This window comes from Moschus berezovskii, chromosome 20 (genome assembly GCF_049115385.1).
Source record: "Moschus berezovskii isolate FMDL1 chromosome 20, NW_MosBer_1.0, whole genome shotgun sequence".
NCBI lineage: Eukaryota > Metazoa > Chordata > Mammalia > Artiodactyla > Moschidae > Moschus > Moschus berezovskii.
In genome coordinates, this window is record NC_142479.1 from 41328237 (window position 1) to 41346809 (window position 18573).

General features: G+C 50.2%; 1 protein-coding gene across 3 annotated transcripts in view; it reads right to left on the minus strand.

Annotated features, from left to right (window-relative positions):
• GAS7 (growth arrest specific 7) overlaps positions 1–14406 on the minus strand; it is a 204920-nt gene extending 190514 nt beyond the window's left edge. For 2 of the 3 annotated variants that reach the window (XM_055407078.2, XM_055407095.2), the window contains exon 1: positions 13803–14406. In XM_055407078.2, coding sequence (XP_055263053.1) covers positions 13803–13936 — 134 coding nt within the window. In that variant the 5' untranslated portion in view covers positions 13937–14406. Of the gene's footprint in view, positions 1–13536; positions 13751–13802 lie in introns of those variants that run through there. The other variant, XM_055407146.2, reaches the window with a different exon arrangement.
• Positions 14407–18573: the final 4167 nt, after the last annotated feature.

Below are 18573 nucleotides of genomic sequence, written 5' to 3' on the forward strand. Positions count from 1 at the left end.
ATAGTATATTAAAAAGCAGAGACATTACTTTGCCAACCAAGGTCCGTCTAGTCAAGGCAATGGTTTTTCCCGTGGTCATGTATGGATGTGAGAGTTGGACTGTGAAGAAGGCTGATCGCCGAAGAATCGATGCTTTTGAACTGTGGTGTTGGAGAAGACTCTTGAGAGTCCCTTATACTGCAAGGAGATCCAACCAGTCCATTCTAGAGGAGATCAATCCTGGATGTTCATTGGAGGGACTGATGCTAAAGCTGAAACTGCAATACTTTGGCCACCTCATGCGACGAGTTGACTCACTGGAAAAGACTCTGATGCTGGGAAAGATTGGGGGCGGGAGGAGAAGGGGACGACGGAGAATGAGATGGCTGGATGGCATCACCGACTCGATGGACATGAGTTTGAGTGAACTCCGGGAGTTGGTGATGGACAGGGAGGCCTGGCGTGCTGTGATTCATGGGGTCGCGGAGAGTCGGACACGACTGAGCGACTGAACTGAACTGAACTGACTAGACGGACTTTTGTTGGCAAAGTAATGTCTCTGCTTTTTAATATACTATTTAGGTTGGTCATAACTTTCCTTCCAAGGAGTAAGCGTCTTTTAATTTCATGGCTGCAATCAGCATCCACAGTGATTTTGGAGCCCCCAAAAATAAAGTCTGACACTGTTTCCACAGTTTCCCCATATATTTCCCATGAAGTGATGGGACCAGATGCCATGATCTTTGTTTTCTGAATGTTGAGCTTCAGTCCAACCTTTTCACTCTCCTCTTTCACTTTCATCAAGAGGCTTTTGAGTTCCTCTTCACTTTCTGCCATAAGGGTGGTGTCATCTGCATATCTGAGGTTATTGATATTTCTCCCAGCAATCTTGATTCCAAGCTTGTGCTTCTTCCAGCCCAGCGTTCCTCATGATGTACTCTGCATATAACTTAAATAAGCAGGGTGACAATATACAGCCTTGACATACTCCTTTTCCTATTTGGAACCAGTCTGTTGTTCCATGTACAGTTCTGACTGTTGCTTCCTGACCTGCATACATGTTTCTCAAGAGGCTGTATCACTCTTTTAAAGACTGTGCCTGCCGTCTTCCCTCCTGTTTCAGGAGAGCCTGGTATGGCTTGCTGTGCATCATATACAAGGTGACCATCCTACTTCCCAGCTTTGCCTATACGGAGAAGTGGCTAAAAACGTGACTGGGGGGAGGCAGAAGCCAGGTAGTAAGGGGACACATTAGCAAAGGTAAGTCATATTATATCATGAAGACAAAAAAACCCAAGGAAAGTCTTAACCAGGAGCGTTCCTTGGCCAAACTGGCTAGAAAAATCACCACAGCATTTCTACAGAGAATGGACATCGCCAAGGGACCAAAGGCAGAGCTACTGTGGTTAGGGGCCAGGGCAGTAATACAGGCAACAGGAGGCAGGCCAAGTGCAGAGCCACACAGACCTGAGGGCTGCATCCAGGGGCTGCGGGAGATGCCAGCTTTGCGGCACTAACTCCATCTCCAGTTCTGAGCCTGAGACCATCAGTTGTTCTAAGCCCCACAGCAACACCTTCAGAAGAGAATTTCCCATCCAGGCCCTTGAAACAAATCTTTCTGTGGGCCCAGGACCAGCAAAGATGAAAAGGAATGCTTAAATCCTTTAGCAAACTCCTACACGTCACCTCTCCTGACATTTTTCTCATTATAAGAGCCTCTTCGGGGAACGTCTGGGCAGCCAGAGGCCCATCAGACCCAGGTAAGCAGCAATTAAGACTAATTAACCCAGCCTGAGCAGCAACAACCATCATGCAGCAGTTTCCAATAAACCAGAACTGGCCAGCGGCTGCAGCCTCACTTGCTTTAAATAGTAGGATCTGGGTCCTGAAAATCCAGAGAAGTGCTCTCCGGCAGTGCATCTAAGAGTGTGGGCCCCAGACGAGCAGCATCTACTTGTTAGACCACCCCAGACCCTCAGAATCCAAATCTACATTCAGTAAGAGGCTCTGGTGACTTGTGCCTGTGGGTCGGAAGAACCTGACCACAGGGCTGCAACCAGGGAGCCCTGTACTTGATCTCAGAGGTGCCCAGGGAAAGAGGGAGTTTCCTCTCACCCCAGCAGCACCCCATCAATGGAAGTCCGGTGAAGCAATAGCTTTCAGTATTGGCCTTGGCAAGATCCCCAGAACATGTGGGGTGTAGACTCCACCAAGAGTGTACAAGGTGCCTGGCTACCCTCACAGGAGCCCTAGGAAACACGCAGATTCTGCAACTGGCCCAGGGTCTCACAGGCAGCAGGGGCTGAGTCAGGATTTGAACCCAGAGCTCCTCACCCTGCACTCTTCAGCCATTTGGAGGAGGTTCTGTCCCTGCCCCTAAGCAGCATGTCCACACTGGTGGTAGCCACAGGGCTCACATTCCAGCCCACAAACCAAACCACACAACACATCCAGCATCCCCTTGGAATGGGATCAAGTGCCTTGAGATGTGGGGGCATGTTTTCCTAACACATTGGTATCTGGCAAGACCACCCTGGGCTCTCTGTATGCTGTCAAGTTCATGCATACTGTAGTTAAGACCCCGAGCCTGCCATTCAGCCCTCAGCACTTCTCTTCCTTATCTAGCCGGGGTGAAACATTTCCAAGCCCCACCTCCAACTCATGATAGTGATCAAGAGACCCCTCTGGGCAAACAGGAACACCAGATACCACCTTCCCGCCCACCATCCTACCTTTTTACCATCTCCAAACCTCTCAGATTTTAAACAGACTCAAATTGAGGTCTAATTCCAAAACCTGTGTTCTTTTCATGACCCTGTGTAGTCTTACATAACCCATGAAGAAAGAAAGTAAACTAAATCCAATCTAATTCCAGAATTTAATCATGGCTTGCAAACTTAAAAAAACCCCTTAGGATACTCAAATGCTTTCCTACTCAAATTGAGGCTCAGAGGCTAGCAGCACCTGGAAGCTTGTTAGACAATGCAGAGTCTCAGGCCCCACCCCAGGCCCATTAACGCCAGATCTGCATCTGAACAAAAGCCCCCTGTGATTTGCATGCACATTAATATTATAAGTGCTGGCTTAAGGTCCTACATCGTATGTTGCACAGGTGGATTCCATGTGCCCACAGCAAGCAGGAGGCCCAAGGCATCCAGAACCTTCTTTATAAATATGAAAATACTAGACTGAGTACCAGATTAGCTGGTAGAGATGCTGGGAAAGATTGAAGGCAAAAGGAGAAGAGGGCAGTAGAGGATGAGATGGTTGGACAGCATCACCGACTCAATGGACATGAACTTGGGCAAACTCCGGGAGATAGTAAGGGACAGGGAAGCCTGGCATGCTGCAGTCCATGAGGTCACAAAGAATCAGATACGACTTAGGGACTGAACAACACCATCATCAGATTAGCAGATTTTCTGTGAAGTATGTCCTTGATTATCCAGAACTCAACAGTTTCATTTTTCACTTCAAACACAACAAAAGCTTGTAGCTATTTATCAGTAAAACACTTGCTAAATGAGAAGAGTGGCCTCCAACTTCCTATTTCTATTTCTACTTTATATTATGAATCAAAAACAAATGACACTCTTCCATGAGCCATAGCTAAAATAAGGAGCCTCTGTCATGATTAAATTAGGACAAGGATTCATTTCTGTAGAATTCTTAAAATATCATCTCTAAAGAGTTTTTACAACTTAGTTTTTTTGTTGACGAATCTGGGAGTTCTCTGTGCATCTGACAAGCAAATGAGAAGGGTGGAGAAATGAAGGCATTTGAGAAAGAACAATGGATGCAAAACTTCTGGAAAGGCTTTCATTCCAGTAGAACAAGTGTGAAACTGAAGTTTTTTAGAGAAATCACCTGCCAGAGTCACCTAGGGGGGCTTTCACATCCCTGAGGGCTCCCAGAGAAGACCTTGGCTCCAGGCCTCGACTGTATCCACCGAGCCTTGGAGAGAGCCTGGCATACACAGTAGGTGCTCAAATATAAATATGTTTTTGTTGAACCAAATGTTGACAGATGTATTTACTGCAAAGAAAAAAAAAATCACAGGAAGTCTGGGATCAGGCCAAGTATCACTAGTGTGCCCAGGAGCATGGCAAATGCCAGGAGAACTTGGTGGAGGGGGAGCTGATTTGAAAGAACAGTAGAAGCTCATCTTGGTCTCAGGAGCTATGGGCCCGTGCTGGGGCTGAACTCCAAGGGAGCTTGTCAGACATGCAGAGTCCCCAGCCTAACCCCAGACCTACTGAGTCAGAATGTGCATCCAACAACATCCAGAAACCTTGCTCTAGAGGTAACAAAATCAACTTGAGAAGCACCACGGTATGGCCATAAAATATGGAGACTGAACTAGAACAGAAACAGCATCCCCCTGAGTGAGGACACACCTGGTGGTCACCAGAGCCATCCATATACATTCAGCTCTCTCCTTCTGGGCACATGGCAGGACTACATCACCCCACCCACTTGAAGTTAGGTGTGGCTGGGCTTTCATCAATGACATCTGAGCAAGCTTTAAGAACCAGGTGCTATTGGTCACCCGGCAAGATTCCAGACCATGGTTGCTCCCTCATCCTGTGTCCCTACTGGAGGGTCTCGCTGCCACCAACTGACTTGCTATAGACTGGCAGTGTGAGAAGAGGCGAACCTATATTGTTTTTAAGCACTCAGACTTGGGGACTGTTTGTTATGGCAGCATTCCCTAACCCATGCTGACTGACACAGCACCTAAGCCCCCAATGCCGCCATCTTTAGAACATCTGTTTCTCCCTGTTGAGAACAGCTCAAACACATCATGACTTAAGGACCTCTTTTTAAACCCTGAATAGCATTACTTAACTCAATTACCTTTTACACTCTTCAGACTTTACTCCATCATCTTCTTTTCTCCTTTCCCAGATTTCCCCATGCATTTACGCTTCTATCTCACTGTACCGTATGCTTTTTGGTAAGCTGCTTTACATCCTTTTTTCAACAAGGTGACAGACAGACAGTCACACATACAGACACACCAGACTTGGCTCCAAATAAAATCTGGCTGTTTCCAAAAAAATCAAATGCACCCCTTGAAAGACAAAGATTTGCTGTTACTAAGGATATCTAAAAGAACACGGCCTTGGGCCAGGCAAGTACTCCTTCAGTTGGGTCTGCACAAAAGGATACATCAGAGAATGCATGGGACACAGTCTCTGCTTTTAAAAAGCAATTCATTCTTAGAAACACCAGCTCATTTTGCCTTGTCATCAGGTGAAATCTGAACCACGCTAACTCCATTAAAAACACTTAGCATCACTGACAAAAATGTTTTATTTTTCAAATTCAGCTGAACCCCTTTTGCATGGGTGGCCTTGTGTGACGCACAGGTGAACCTTGTTTTAACCAGTTCCTCCAGGTGGGCAGGCCAGGTGTGGCCAATTGAGCTATAACAGAAACAGGCTGCAACGGGTATTCTGAGGCTTACGGCTTGATTCTTCCTGAGTCCAAATTTCTATATGTGGAATTGCTGGGGCAGAGGGCACATACATTGTTGTGGTTTTAAGGAATACTGCCAAATTACACTCTGGGAAGCATATGACAATCTTCCTACACTCTTGCCAAGACTCATTATGTTTTTATGTTGACGCTTTTCGTTAAAGCTACCTTTTCCAAAAAAAATTACAATTCTTTGATTACTAATGAGACTGAATATGCTGATGACTTTGCACATCTTTTATTATGAAGTGTCTTATCCAAGTTCCCTGCCCATTCGCATACTGATGTGTTCCTGTTTCTGCTTTTTGGAAAAAAAAAAATTATAGAAGTACTTCCTGCATTAAGGACATTAACTTTTCCCCAGTTTTTATTTGCCTTTTAGCTCATTTTTGAAGGACGAGGTCTCTGGTGGCAGAGCAGACGATTCACGGAAGAGGAAAACACCACAGAGTACATCACAACTGGCCTGCAGAGGTAAGGCCCCTCACCCTCCCCAGTCAATCCACTGGCAAATTCTTCTGACTCAACCTGCAAGACATATCCCAGATCCATCCCCTTCTCTCTCAGAACCTCCACTCCCACCAACCTGCTCCCAGCTTTCGAACTCATCTGCTTGCTCCTGTTTCTGCCCTTTAAAATCCATCCTCCACACTACAGACCAGGTGAGCTTTGCAAAACAAATCAGAGGATGCTAGCCTGTCAATCAAACCGAAAGCTACCAACCACTGAAAAGGATAATTAGGGAATGTGATAGAGGTGCTAAATGTTGCTATCATGTTACAATATCTACACGTATCAGATGAACAGGCTATATACCTTAATTTTACACAAGAGACAGATCCAACATAGTCAATGAAAAGAAACTATCTGTAGCTTGAAATCGGCCATGGCGGGAGTATTTACATCCCAGAAACTGGCAGATGCTACAAGTCAGAACTTCCCACCCTCCATTCCCCAAAGTTGATCAATAAACATTTACCAACACATCACTGGAGGCAGAAGAAGCTTCAGAGAGTATCAGAGAATGATACTCCAATTTTGTCCACCCAAAAACTGCTGAGGAGGAGGGGATGGGCTCCAGATAGAGGGACCCTTCAGACAGGAGACTGTCTCTGGCTAAAAGAGTATGGATGGACAAACAGAGAACCACACAGGAAAGCACTGGTCGGCAGAGGCCCAAAGAGCATGGAGGAACAGCTGGGCCCTTGGAATGACGCTGTTTGCAGGCAAGTTCCCCAGAACATAAATGCAAACTTAGGGAAAGGCAAGAAACCTCAAATACTTGACAGTACCTTTCTTTCACTGTGTAGAACAGGTACTTAACATATAAATTCATAGAGAAAAATCGAGTTACATATACTGTAGGGGGAAGTAAAGTAACTATCCAACTTACCTGCCTCCCTTTCTGCCACATCGCAAGCTTGTCCTTGCTCTCTAACCATTCTGGAATATTCTGGTTCTCTCATGTCTATCTAACATACTCCCCTCTTTAAGGTTATCTGCATCTGTAGAACAAACACTCACGCCCCAGATACTCATGTGGCTGGCTCATACTCAGCTCTCTGCTCAGGTATCCCCTCCTTGCAGAAGCTTTCTCTGACAGTTTCTGGAACCCCCCTTCCTGTATGCTGCACCCCTAACTTATCACAGTACCCTGCTTCACTGACCCCATACTACTCTAATATCATATATATATATTTTACTATTTTACCACCTCCCCAACTAAAAAGTTTCTTTCCTAAGCTTTTCATTGCTTCACCTACAGTAGCATTCACAGCCTGTTGTTAGGCATTCAATTAGGGATTGTTGAATGAATGATCAACTTCTGAACAGGGACTGGCAAACCACACACAGCCCATGAGCTAAGGAAGGGCCTATCCATCTATTTTTTCTGGCTGTTTAGGTCTCAGTTACAGCACAGGGAATCTTCATTGCAATGCACAGACTCTAGCTGTGGCTCGAGGGCTCAGTAGCTGCGGCATGAGGGCTCAGTTGCTCCTTGGCATGTGGGATCTTAGTTCCTCAACCAGGGGAACCGCCTAGGTGATCTAGGGGAACCACCAGACCACCAGGAAAGTCCCTGGCCTATCCATCTTTAAATGGTTGAAAACGAAGCAAAAGAAGAAAAATACTGCATGGCACAAATTCAAATCCCAGCAACCATAAATAAAGTTTTATCGGCACACAGCCACACCCGCTGGTTCAGGGCTCCTCTTGAGCAGCTTTGTGCTCCACAGGCAGGGCTGAGTGGCTGTGACAGGGACCATATGGGCGCTCTCACAGCTTCTCACTGTCTCCGGCGCACTGCACATCCCAGCGCTACAGCTATAACTTGAGGGTGCCGCTTGGCCCACAACGCCGAAAATGTTTCCTGGCCCTTTTCAGAAAAAGTCTGCCAGCACAAGTGAAGAAGGAGAAGGCTCTGAGGAACGTTTCTAAGGGAGAACACACCAGGCTTGCACTCAACCGAACAGGAGAGAAAAGATAAGGGGTAGAGTCAGGGGACACTGGAGAGGTACGGGGACACGCACTTGGGTTCAGAGGGTGGGGGGAGAAGGTACTGAGGAGGAGAGAGATTAAAAGTGTAGTATGGACACATGACATGTGAGTCCCTGGGGACTGAGTCTGGCTACCAACTCAAGAAACGAGGGGAATGCAGTGAACCAGGAAGTTGACCTCACAAAATCGATCTTTATCGGATGGGAGACAGGAGAGACACTAAATGTGAAGGTAGGAGGTGGGTGAGTCCTCTGAGGAATCCATGCAGACCTGGCACCACATACCTGTCGTGGCTGAACCGCCACAGTGTCACCCATGCTCTGATACTCCATGGGACAAGCCAAACCGACCAGCTGGCTACCATTTCTACTTCTCTCCATGGGAATAAGCACCACCCAGGCACTTCCCTGGTGGTCCAGTGGTTAAGACTCCACGCTTTCAATGCAAGGGCCATGGGTTCAGTCCCTGGTTGAGGAACTAAGATCCCATATACAGTTCAACCAAAAACAGGTGGGTGCAGGGAACACTATCCAGCAGCCTTGCCATTGCAGGCAGAGCAGAATCTACTTATTTTGCAATTAAGTGCTGGGGACCCGTGCTGACATTCTGTTAGAAAGCTTGTCATGTGGCTGCTGGGAGTAATAAGCGGGCAAGCTGGAAGAACCCCAACCTCTGGATAAAAATCCTAACACCTAACTTACATCCAAGCCTTCCTGGTTTACCAAACCTTTTCTTTCACCAGCCAGGTAGGGCCCAGCATCCGTGCTCGTAGACAAGGTCAACCAGGCTGTGAGATAAAAGCCGGGCTTTTTCAGACTGGGAAGAGTACAAGCAGGTCAGCATCTCATTCATGTTTCTAACTGGTAATGGACTGCGGGGATTCACGTGGTGGTTAACAGATGTCAGGGATTCCTGCAGACTTGTTGCTAAGGGAACTTTTGTGAAGATGCCCCGAATCCAGAGAATACACAAACCCTGCCCACTGCTTTGAAGTCCTGAGGGGGTGGCCACTTGACCAGACCCGCACAGAGCAGTGAAGGGGGGGACGCTGCTCAGGAGCGGAGGCAGACGGAGGGTGGGCTGTAGGTAGAGTTTCACACAGCGGGAGCCACAAACGCTGGCCACAGCCCCCAAATCAAAGGGCAGGATGACTTTGTGAAGATGGCAGAAAGCACCTTAATCTTTTCGGTCACAATTACATGCTCTGCGAACCACCAGCCCTAATTATTTCTTTTGCGGACAGAGCTCATAACTGCCTTGAAAAATACAGGCACGAGGAACAAGGTCACACCCATGTTAGGTAATCTCCATGTTACAAAAAGAAAGGCCCTGTATTAAAACCAATCTGTGCAACATATCAAGCATCTACTAGATGTCAGGCAGTTCGGATGCATGATGTCCATTAACAACCAGCGCCAAATAGCCCCAACTTGGAAAAGTTGGTTTGCCAGTGGCTCAGGGGACAGACCTAGGCTTCAGGCACAGAAAAATCTGGTTTCAAATTCTGTTGCATCATTAACCACCATTACAAAGAAATACCTGGCATCTTTAAAAACAAAAAAACCAAAACATAAAAGGATGAAGATGGAGAATTTCCTAGCAGAATGACCAAGTCTGTTCATTTTACCTCTCTCATCCATATGACCTGGTGCACCTTTCTCTCTAACGGATCATCTGTCCCGGGTCTGCTCCCGAGCCTTGTGAGGCAGCCAGTCTGAAAAATGGCCTTCAACGAACCCTGCTTCAGTGTCACACTTGTACCCACACCTGTATGAGCCACCCTCCTACACTGAATCAGGGACTGGCCCTGAGGCTCGCTTTGCCCATGGAACCTGGCAGAAACGATGCGCAAGGTCTGAACCCGAGCCTTAAGAAGGCCTGGCAGTTTGCACTTTTGCTTTCTTGGAAGTCAGTATGTTAAAACTCCAGCTGCTCTGCTTGCAGAGAAAGGCCATGCAGAAAGGCACCAGAGGATGAGACACCACGTTAGAAGCCACATGAAAGGCACCAGATGCGTGAGTGAATATGCCCTTCTGGAGGTTCCAGCTCAGCGGAGCCTCCAGGACCCCAACTCTGGCCACCATCTGACTGCAAATGCATGAGAGACGCCAAGAGACCAGCAGAAGAACCACCCAGCTGAGCCCCATCAATCCACAGAAACATGTGCCATAGTAACAAATAGTTGTTCTGTGACACTAAGTTTTGAGGGGGCTTATTTTACAGCAATGGATAAAATATCCCTCGTGATCCACAGCACTGCCCACTTCCCCAGCCCAGCGTCTCTCTCCCCCAGCGACATTCTGTAAACTTCTGCAACACAATCACCTGAACCCAAAATGGGAGAACAGGACTTGGAGAGGAGGTACAAGGGTGACCCTCTGCAGCCAACTAGTTTGACTGACAAAGTCTCATATTCCGTTAGGATCTCTCAAGTCCAGGCCTTGCAGCCAGATTGTAGATGCTGAAAACAGCACCTCGCTCAAGGAAAGCTCTGTTGTGTGTGCATTCCAATCTTATTACCATCCCCCCAACCCCTAGGATTAATCCCCAAAACCTCTAGGGGTTTCTGCAGATGCCTTACAGTACCTTCTAGATCCTTCATTCTCTCCATTCAAGGTAAGAGCATCACCTCAGATCCTGTCTCTCTAAGCTCCTCGACCTCTTTGTGGTGGATCAGACCCTCAAGAAAGATGTTTCTGCTTGCTTTTATCTAAGGGCCTTGATAATTCCTAGGCAGCTGTGGGTTTTATCTGTTAGGCCTCCTCCCTTTTCTGGGAAAACTGGCTCCCTCCGCCTGTCACCCTCTGGAAGGCTGCCCCATCTACTGAAGAGCAGGATCCCTGTGACCAGTCCCTGCCTACCAGGGCCCCCCATCTCTGCTTGGTGGAGGTTTTCCTGGAAGCCACTCTTTAGAAGCCAAGTATGTGCAGCCCATCCCCTCATTTCCTTGGGGTCTTGACCAAAAAGATTTCCCCAGGAACCAGGACCTCTGTCAAACTGGCCTCTGATCAGGGGCTCGCTGGCCACCAGGGTGGGTCTTTTGACCTCCCTGTCAGCTCTCAACTCCTCTCAACGGGGTGTGCTTCCCCTTTTTTTTTCACATGAACAAGGAGGAAATCCTTGAGGCGTGTCTATCTTGCACAGACGGCTCTCGATCTTTGGCACATTTTTGCCAAGATGGGGTTTCCTGACATCACTCTATCAGAAACAAATGGTGCACTGAGGTGGGGGCTAGGCTGTGCATCCCCCCATCTGACTCCTGCCTCTAGTGTAGCCCCTTCTGTCTGTACTTATATCCCCAACAGCTCCCCTGGCCTTCTGAACTCCAGGCCCCTCTGTAAGCTCAGTGCCAGGCACCCCACTAGCAGAGGTTTACCACCTCTAGTACCTACGGGCTCCTTCTCTGGCCACCTGGCTTTAGCACCAACACCTGGCTGGCAGTCCTCCAGACCCATGATTCCCTATGCTGACCAGTCCACCACCTGCGACCGCCTTGCGAGTTCTGAATTCCCTAACCCAGCCTATCTTTGGGGACTCACCGCATCCCAAGGGAACCTACCTGCATATCCTCCATCCCTACTAACCTCAGCCTTGAGATCCAGCCTGCTCATGTATGAGGTTCCCAGATACAAAAACCCTCCCTGTCAAAGCTGCATCTGCTTTTCCCTGAAGAGTCCTAGGACTCAGGCCCACTTCTACCTCCACCTGTGGGAAACACAGCTGGCTCTGAGTGAAATCAAACATCAGGGTTTACAGGAGAGATGCTCAAGTGGGTAGGAGCCGCTGCCCTCATTGTAACCCCAGCATCTCTGCCTCCCCATAGGGACGCTGTCTCCGGCAGGCTGACCTCAGGAGCTACACAGACCCTTCCCCACAAGGATCCAGACCCTTCACTTGCCTTCTGGTACAGTGTGACCCAGGATATTGAGTTTAAAAGAGACAGAGGGCCAAAGGGTAATATTCAGCCAGCTGAGCTGCTAACCAACTACTCCTTGGCTGACTGCCTTCACCTATTTCATTCAGCTTGCCTGCCTACAAATATGGGGATAGATCCTTTCCCTTCCCAGGGCTGTCAGGGGAATTGGTGACAATGCAAGGACCACGTCTGGTGCCTAGCAGGTGCTTAACAAACGGGAGCCCCTCTTGGGGTTACTGCTCCCTCAGATGGGTACTGGTCTGAAAGCCCTTTAGCAGATAAGAGAGTCTCAATGTATATACCACAAACTGTGAACGACACAGCCATAACTGTCCCATCCGATCATTCTGTTTGTTCCCTGGGTCTGATTCACCCTCCCTTTCCTCCCAGGAAAGAAAAGCAGAGCCACTTCACTCTTGCTAACACAGTGGACAAACCCTCCAACCTCACTCCCCACCCAACACACAGCTGGCTCAGTCCAGCCACGGACGCTCCTCACCGGACATCCAACAGCCAGATTTCCACATCAGTGTTTCCTGGAAAAGTGTGGCCACCAGAGGACTCTACCACAGGAGCCTCACCCAGGGCTTCTGGAATAGAAACAAGGAGGCTCCAGATCTTCATAAGGAGCCATTCACTTGCTTTCTTTCACACCTGAATCTCAGGAAGGGAGTTAGGAAAGCTGAGAAACACCTGCGCCTCCCCTATGCTGCCCGGCTCTCAAATTACAGAACCAAGAAGGTTTCCAAATAGCCTCAGTGGACAGCCCATGAAATCTCCCAGCCTCAACTTTGCTCAAAGGCTACTAAATCCACATAGGAGGGATTCTGTTCTCTGGAACTGAAAGAAACATCACTGTATCTATATGAGGCCAGGCTCGATTGCTGATAATGTTTCCAGAGGGTTTTTCTCAGGCAAACTCACCCATAACCATTCCATCCCTATCTGACTTTGTCTTTTTTAACTTGCACAGAGCATTTTCAGTCAAAATTTGCTACTTTGTTCTTTGTGAAGTAGGTCGGGGGGGGGTTAAATTATTAATCAATTCAATCTCTATATTTTGGACAGTATTTTGCCAGAATATTTCCGACGACTCACAGTTAAGTCTTTGCAGCAATCCTGGGGTCAGGCCGAAGGGGACGTCCCGTAAAACCACCTCCCACTCCCCACCAAAGGACTTTAGAAACTTCGGATCCCACTCAGGTTGTGACCGTGAGCTCAGCGATTAGAGGACAGCGAGGCCTCCCAACTGTCACCCAGACAATAAACAGCCAGTCGACTTGGCTCAGCAGGTCCTGTGAAACCTGGGGCCGGGCCAGAACCCCAGGACAAGCCACTTTCCAGGTTCTGAACCTTGACCTGGGGAAGCTGAGCCAGGGGAAGGGGCGCTGGCTGGGGGCTGCGGCACCCCCGGATCAGGCCTGCTGACGGGGCTCGGGCTGGTAGACAGCCAGGCTCAGCTGACCAGTAAGTGGACGGCCCGGAGGCGGCCGGGTAGCTGACCCGCCGCAGCACGACTGTCCACGGGTCGGCAGGCTCGGGGCGCCGGGGCCACTTTTCACATCCCGATCGTCTGCACGTCTTCCCTAGACCGCCGGACCCCGCAGCCCTCCCGCGGCCCCGGACACCGCCGGAACGCGCCCGCCCGCTCCCGAGCTTACACTGGCAACAAGTTCTCGCTTCCTCAGGGCGGCCACGATGTGCTCGGGAGGCCCGGCACGGGGAGCGCTCGGGGGGCGAACCCCGCGCTGCCCACACCCCGAGGGCGCCCGCCGCCTCCGCCGCCCACAGGAGCGCGCGGCTCTGGGTCCAGCGCACAGAGGCGGCCCCCCGGGCTCCCCTCCGGCAGGGGCGGCTCCGGCCTCCCGGGAGCAGGCAACAGGTACGCGAGCGCGCCGGCCTCCCAGCCCCGGCCCTCGCCCCTTACCTCCAGCAACTGCACGTAGCTCGCCGGGAACCAGCCGCGGAGTCCGTCCTCCTTCTCGCCTTCCCACCAGCCGCCGTCCGGGACCTGCAGCAGCGTGATGAGCTCGCCCGCGGCGAAGCGCAGCCCCTGGCCATGCCGCTCCCCGGAAAAGGGGTACAGGGTCCGGCAGCGGGCGCCGGACATGGCCTTGGCGCCGGGGCTCACACAGCAGCCTGCATCTCTGCCGAGCCCCGCGGGCTGGGCAGCGGCTCCGCGGGGTCCCAGGCGCCCGGTGCTCCGGGCTCCCGCGCTCTGGGCGCGCGCCGTCTCGGGGGTGAGCAGGGGTCCCCGGGCAGGCGAGGGACGCGCACCCCGCGCAGGGAAACGGAGACTCGCTGGCTTCGGAGAGCGAGCGGCGACGCCCCCGGGCCGGGCGGCTCGCGGCTCCCAGCTCGGGGCGGGGGGGCGGGGCTCAGGGGGAGGAGACCCAGGCGCCGCGGGCTCCGGAGACAACTTCCCGGGGACGCGGAACGCGGGCGGCCGCCGCGAGGGCCGGCCGCAGCCGAGGCCGCCCTGGCGCGCGGAAATGCGCAGCTCCCAGGGGAGGTGGGACCCGGAGCATCCCCCTCAGCCCGGCTCCGCGGCGCGGGAGGGGCAGCGGACGTGGAGAGGGGCTGGCGGCCGGGCGGGGGCCTCTCGGCGCGCGGGGGCGGGGTGGGCGGGGGCTGGGCCAGGGCGGCCACGCCCGCGGAGGGCCGGGCGCTCCCTCGCAGAGCAGGCGGCTTGCTGGGGAGGGGTCTCCCGGCTCCCACCCCCACCCCGGAAAGCCGCGGAGTTAGAAACGCCCCTTTCTGCGCGGCCTGTTGGCCGGAGGTGGGCGTGCGCCTCCTCCGAGGTGCCGGTGAGGGAATGTGTTTGTGGCCGTCACTGTCAGGGTTGAACCTGGGGTTGAACTTGACTCACCGGAAGCTGGACGAGGGGTGAGAGGCAGATTTGAAGCCCGACGCCTGAGCCAGGTGGCAGCGGGTGGGACCGAGTGAGACGGCGACGGAGTCAAAACCCGAGTTAGTAGAACTGGAAGCAGGTCCTTACCGATAAAGGGAGAAGAGGGGGAACAGCCCCCATCGCTGTACATGCAAAAGCGAGACTGGCCCAGGGTACCACCTCTCCTGAAACCGAGATGCGCCGAGCCGAGAAGTCTACGCTCATTTGCTCAGTCAACAGACATTAGTGGGAGACTACTACTATCCACGCAATGTGCCAGGGACCTACAAAATTCGTTTGGACAAGCTCCTGCTCTGCTGGGACCAGTGGTCATGGGTGCTGAAGGAAGCTGACCTTTGTTTGAACTGAGCGACATAGAAGTAAAAGAAAGCTTTGTTAGCCTACTCCATCAGTTCAGTTCAGTTCAGTCACTCAGTCGTGTCCGACTCTGCGACCCCATGAATCACACACGGCACGCCAGGCCTCCCTGTCCATGACCAACTCCCGGAGTTCACTCAAACTCACGTCCATCGAGTCGGTGATGCCATCCAGCCATCTCATTCTCTATCGTCCCCTTTTCCTCCAGCCCCCAATCCCTCCCAGCATCAGAGTCTTTTCCTGTGAGTCAACTCTTCGAATGAGGTGGCCAAAGTATTGGAGTTTCAGCCTTAGCATCAGTCCTCACAATGAACACCCAGGATTGATCTCCTTTAGAATGGACTGGTTGGATCTCCTTGCAGTCCAAGGGATTCTCAAGAGTCTTCTCCAGCATCACAGTTCAAAAGCATCAATTCTTCGGCGATCAGCTTTCTCTATAGGAAAATTAAATTCCGCTAAGAGTCGGACACGACTGAGCGACTTCCCTTTCACTTTTCACTTTCGTGCATTGGAGAAGGAAATGGCAACCCACTCCAGTGTTCTTGCCTGGAGAATCCCAGGGACGGGGGAGCCTGGTGGGCTGCCGTCTATGGGGTCACACAGAGTCGGACACAACTGATGCGACTTAGCAGCAGCAGCAGCAGCAAACTGTGAATAGCTGAACCCCTTAATCTCTATGTATACTTCTAATTACCCACCCTTGCATCCTACTTAATAACCTTTTATATTGAGTACCGACAGTCTCAGCCTGTGCATTTCAGGCCCTCTACACAATACCTCCCCCAGCTTCATCACTCACTATGCTTGCCTGTGTGCTTAATCGCTCAGTCGTGTCTGACTCTTCACGACCCCATCTCACCCACCAAGCTCCTCTGTCCATGGGGATTCTCCAAGCAAGAATACTGGAGTGGGTTGCCATGCCCTCCTCCAGGGGATCTTCCCAACCCAGGGATCGAACCCAGGTGTCCCGCATTGCAGGCAGATTGTCTGAGCCACCAGGGAAACTCATGCTTGCCTAGATACTCTTTACAAAACCTGTCCAGCTGGGCTATAAGAACCTTAAGATCTCACACATTTTTCTGGTGAGAATCGGTGGTTCTCATTAGAATCACCTGAGCAACTTTTAAATGCTCAGGTCCAGGCCTACCCTAGCTTCAAAAATCACTGTAGAGCCAAATTCTGCATTAAAGCTATCTCCCTGGAAAAGCAGCCTCAGCCTGGCCTCTGGCCAGGGGCAAGTTGACAAATGCAGATGGTTTACAATATTGCGTCGATTGCAAATTTACCAACCCTTGCATGTCTACGAATCGTGGAGAAACAAACTCTTGACTGTGGTTACCACTAAGAGTCCCTTGAAGCAGAGCTGCAAAATTTGGTACAGAAAACAGTCACTAAAAGAAATTGACCTAATCAAGTCATTAAAGGGACTAAAATGTGTTATATCAGGGGCATATGTGCAGACTGACCTCAGGTTTCATATCTGATGATATGTTGTTGTTCGTGTCTGACTCTTTACGACCTCATGGACTGCAGCACACCTCCCTGCCTTCCTGCCCTTCATGATCTCCCGGAGTTTGCTCAAGCTCATGTCTATTGAGTTGATGATGCCATCCAACTATATCATCCTCTGCCGCCCCCTTCTCCTCCTGCCTTCAATCTTTCCCAGCATCAGTATCTTTTCCAATGAGTCGGCTCTTTGCATCAGGTGGCCAAAGTATCAACTTCAGCATCAGTCCCTCCAGTGAATATTCAGGGTTGATTTCCTTTAGGATTGACTGGTTTGATCTCCTTGCTGTCTCAGAGACTTGCTACCTCAAGAGTCTTCTCCAGCACCACAGTTTAGAAGCATCAATTCTTCAGCATTCGGCCTTCTTTATGGTCCAACTCTCACATCCATACATGACTACTGAAAAAAAGTAGCAGTTGAACAGTATGAAAAGGCAAACAGACATGCCATCTGATGATATAACCCAGATCAAATTAGGACAACTGGTCCAGAGCCTTCCTGCAACACAGAATCCTGCGGGATACCTAAAAACAACCTGTTATCCACTTTGGACTTGAGAAATCTCAGCCTACACAGCATCCTATACACTTCAGTTCCAAATGACCTGCCCCAAACAGTTGTGCAGCACCAAAATTGGCAATGACTGTCAATTGCTTCCATTCTGTCATTTCATTCCTATGAGCTAGTACGGCTACTGCCCCCAGTTTACAAGTAGAAAAACTGGGCTCAGAGGGTGTAACTTGCCCACCCTCATGTGGCCAGTCAACAGCAGAGGTCAGACCTGGCTTATTGTACATGAAGCACCGCTTCCTTGGGTCCATTCTATGAGAGTCAGGAAACCTGTGCATCCTATGACTCATCCACAAATGGCATCTTAATAAAGGGCTGTCTGGTGATACCCAGTGTCACTCTTGATAGAAGACTGGACTTGTAGTGAGTGCAACTCCTATCCCTGATCTCAGATAAATCTCCAGACACCTCTAGATCTACGTCCCCATCTGCATTTGGAGACTGAGTCCTATAGGACTTGAGGTGATTAAATATGTAGGCTCTGGACTCCCTGTATCCAAAGTCCAGTTTTGCTGTTTTCTAGCTGTTGCCCTTGGACAATGTACTTAACCTCTCTGAGTTTCATTTTCCTTACCATTAGAAGATGATAGTAGTATTTCTTTCATAGAGTTATTAAGAAGATTAAATGAGTGAAAATGTAAACTGTTTAGAGCAACACCTGGCACATTCAGTTCAATTCAGTTCAGTTGCTCAATCGTGTCCGCCTCTTTGCAACCCCATGAACCACAGCACACCCGGCTTCCCTGTCCATCACCAACTCCCAGAGTCCACCCAAACCCATGTCCATTGAGTCGGTGATGCCATCCAACCATCTCGTCCTCTGTCATCCCCTTCTCCTCTCACCTTCAATCTTTCCCAGCATCGGGGTCTTTTCAAACGAGTCAGCTCTTTGCATCAGGTGGCCAAAGCATTCAACACCAGTCCTTTCAATGAACACCCAGGACTGATCTCCTTTAGAATGTACTTGTTGGATCTCCTTGCAGTCCAGGGGATTCTCAAGAGTCTTCTCCAACACCACAGTTCAAAAGCATCAATTCTTCAGTGCTCAGCTTTCTTTATAGTCCAACTGTCACATCCATACATGACCACTGGAAAAACCATAGCCTTGACTAGATGGGCCTTTGTTGACAAAGTAATGTCTCTGCTTTTTAATATGCTGTCTAGGTTGGTCATAACTTTTCTTCCAAGGAGTAAGCGTCTTTTAATTTCATGGCTGCAATCAGCATCCGCAGTGATTTTGGAGCCCAGAAAAATAAAGTCAGCCACTGTTTCCCCAACTATTTGCCATGAAGTGATGGGACCGGAAGCCATGATCTTAGTTTTCTGAATGTTGAGCTTTAAGCCAACTTTTTC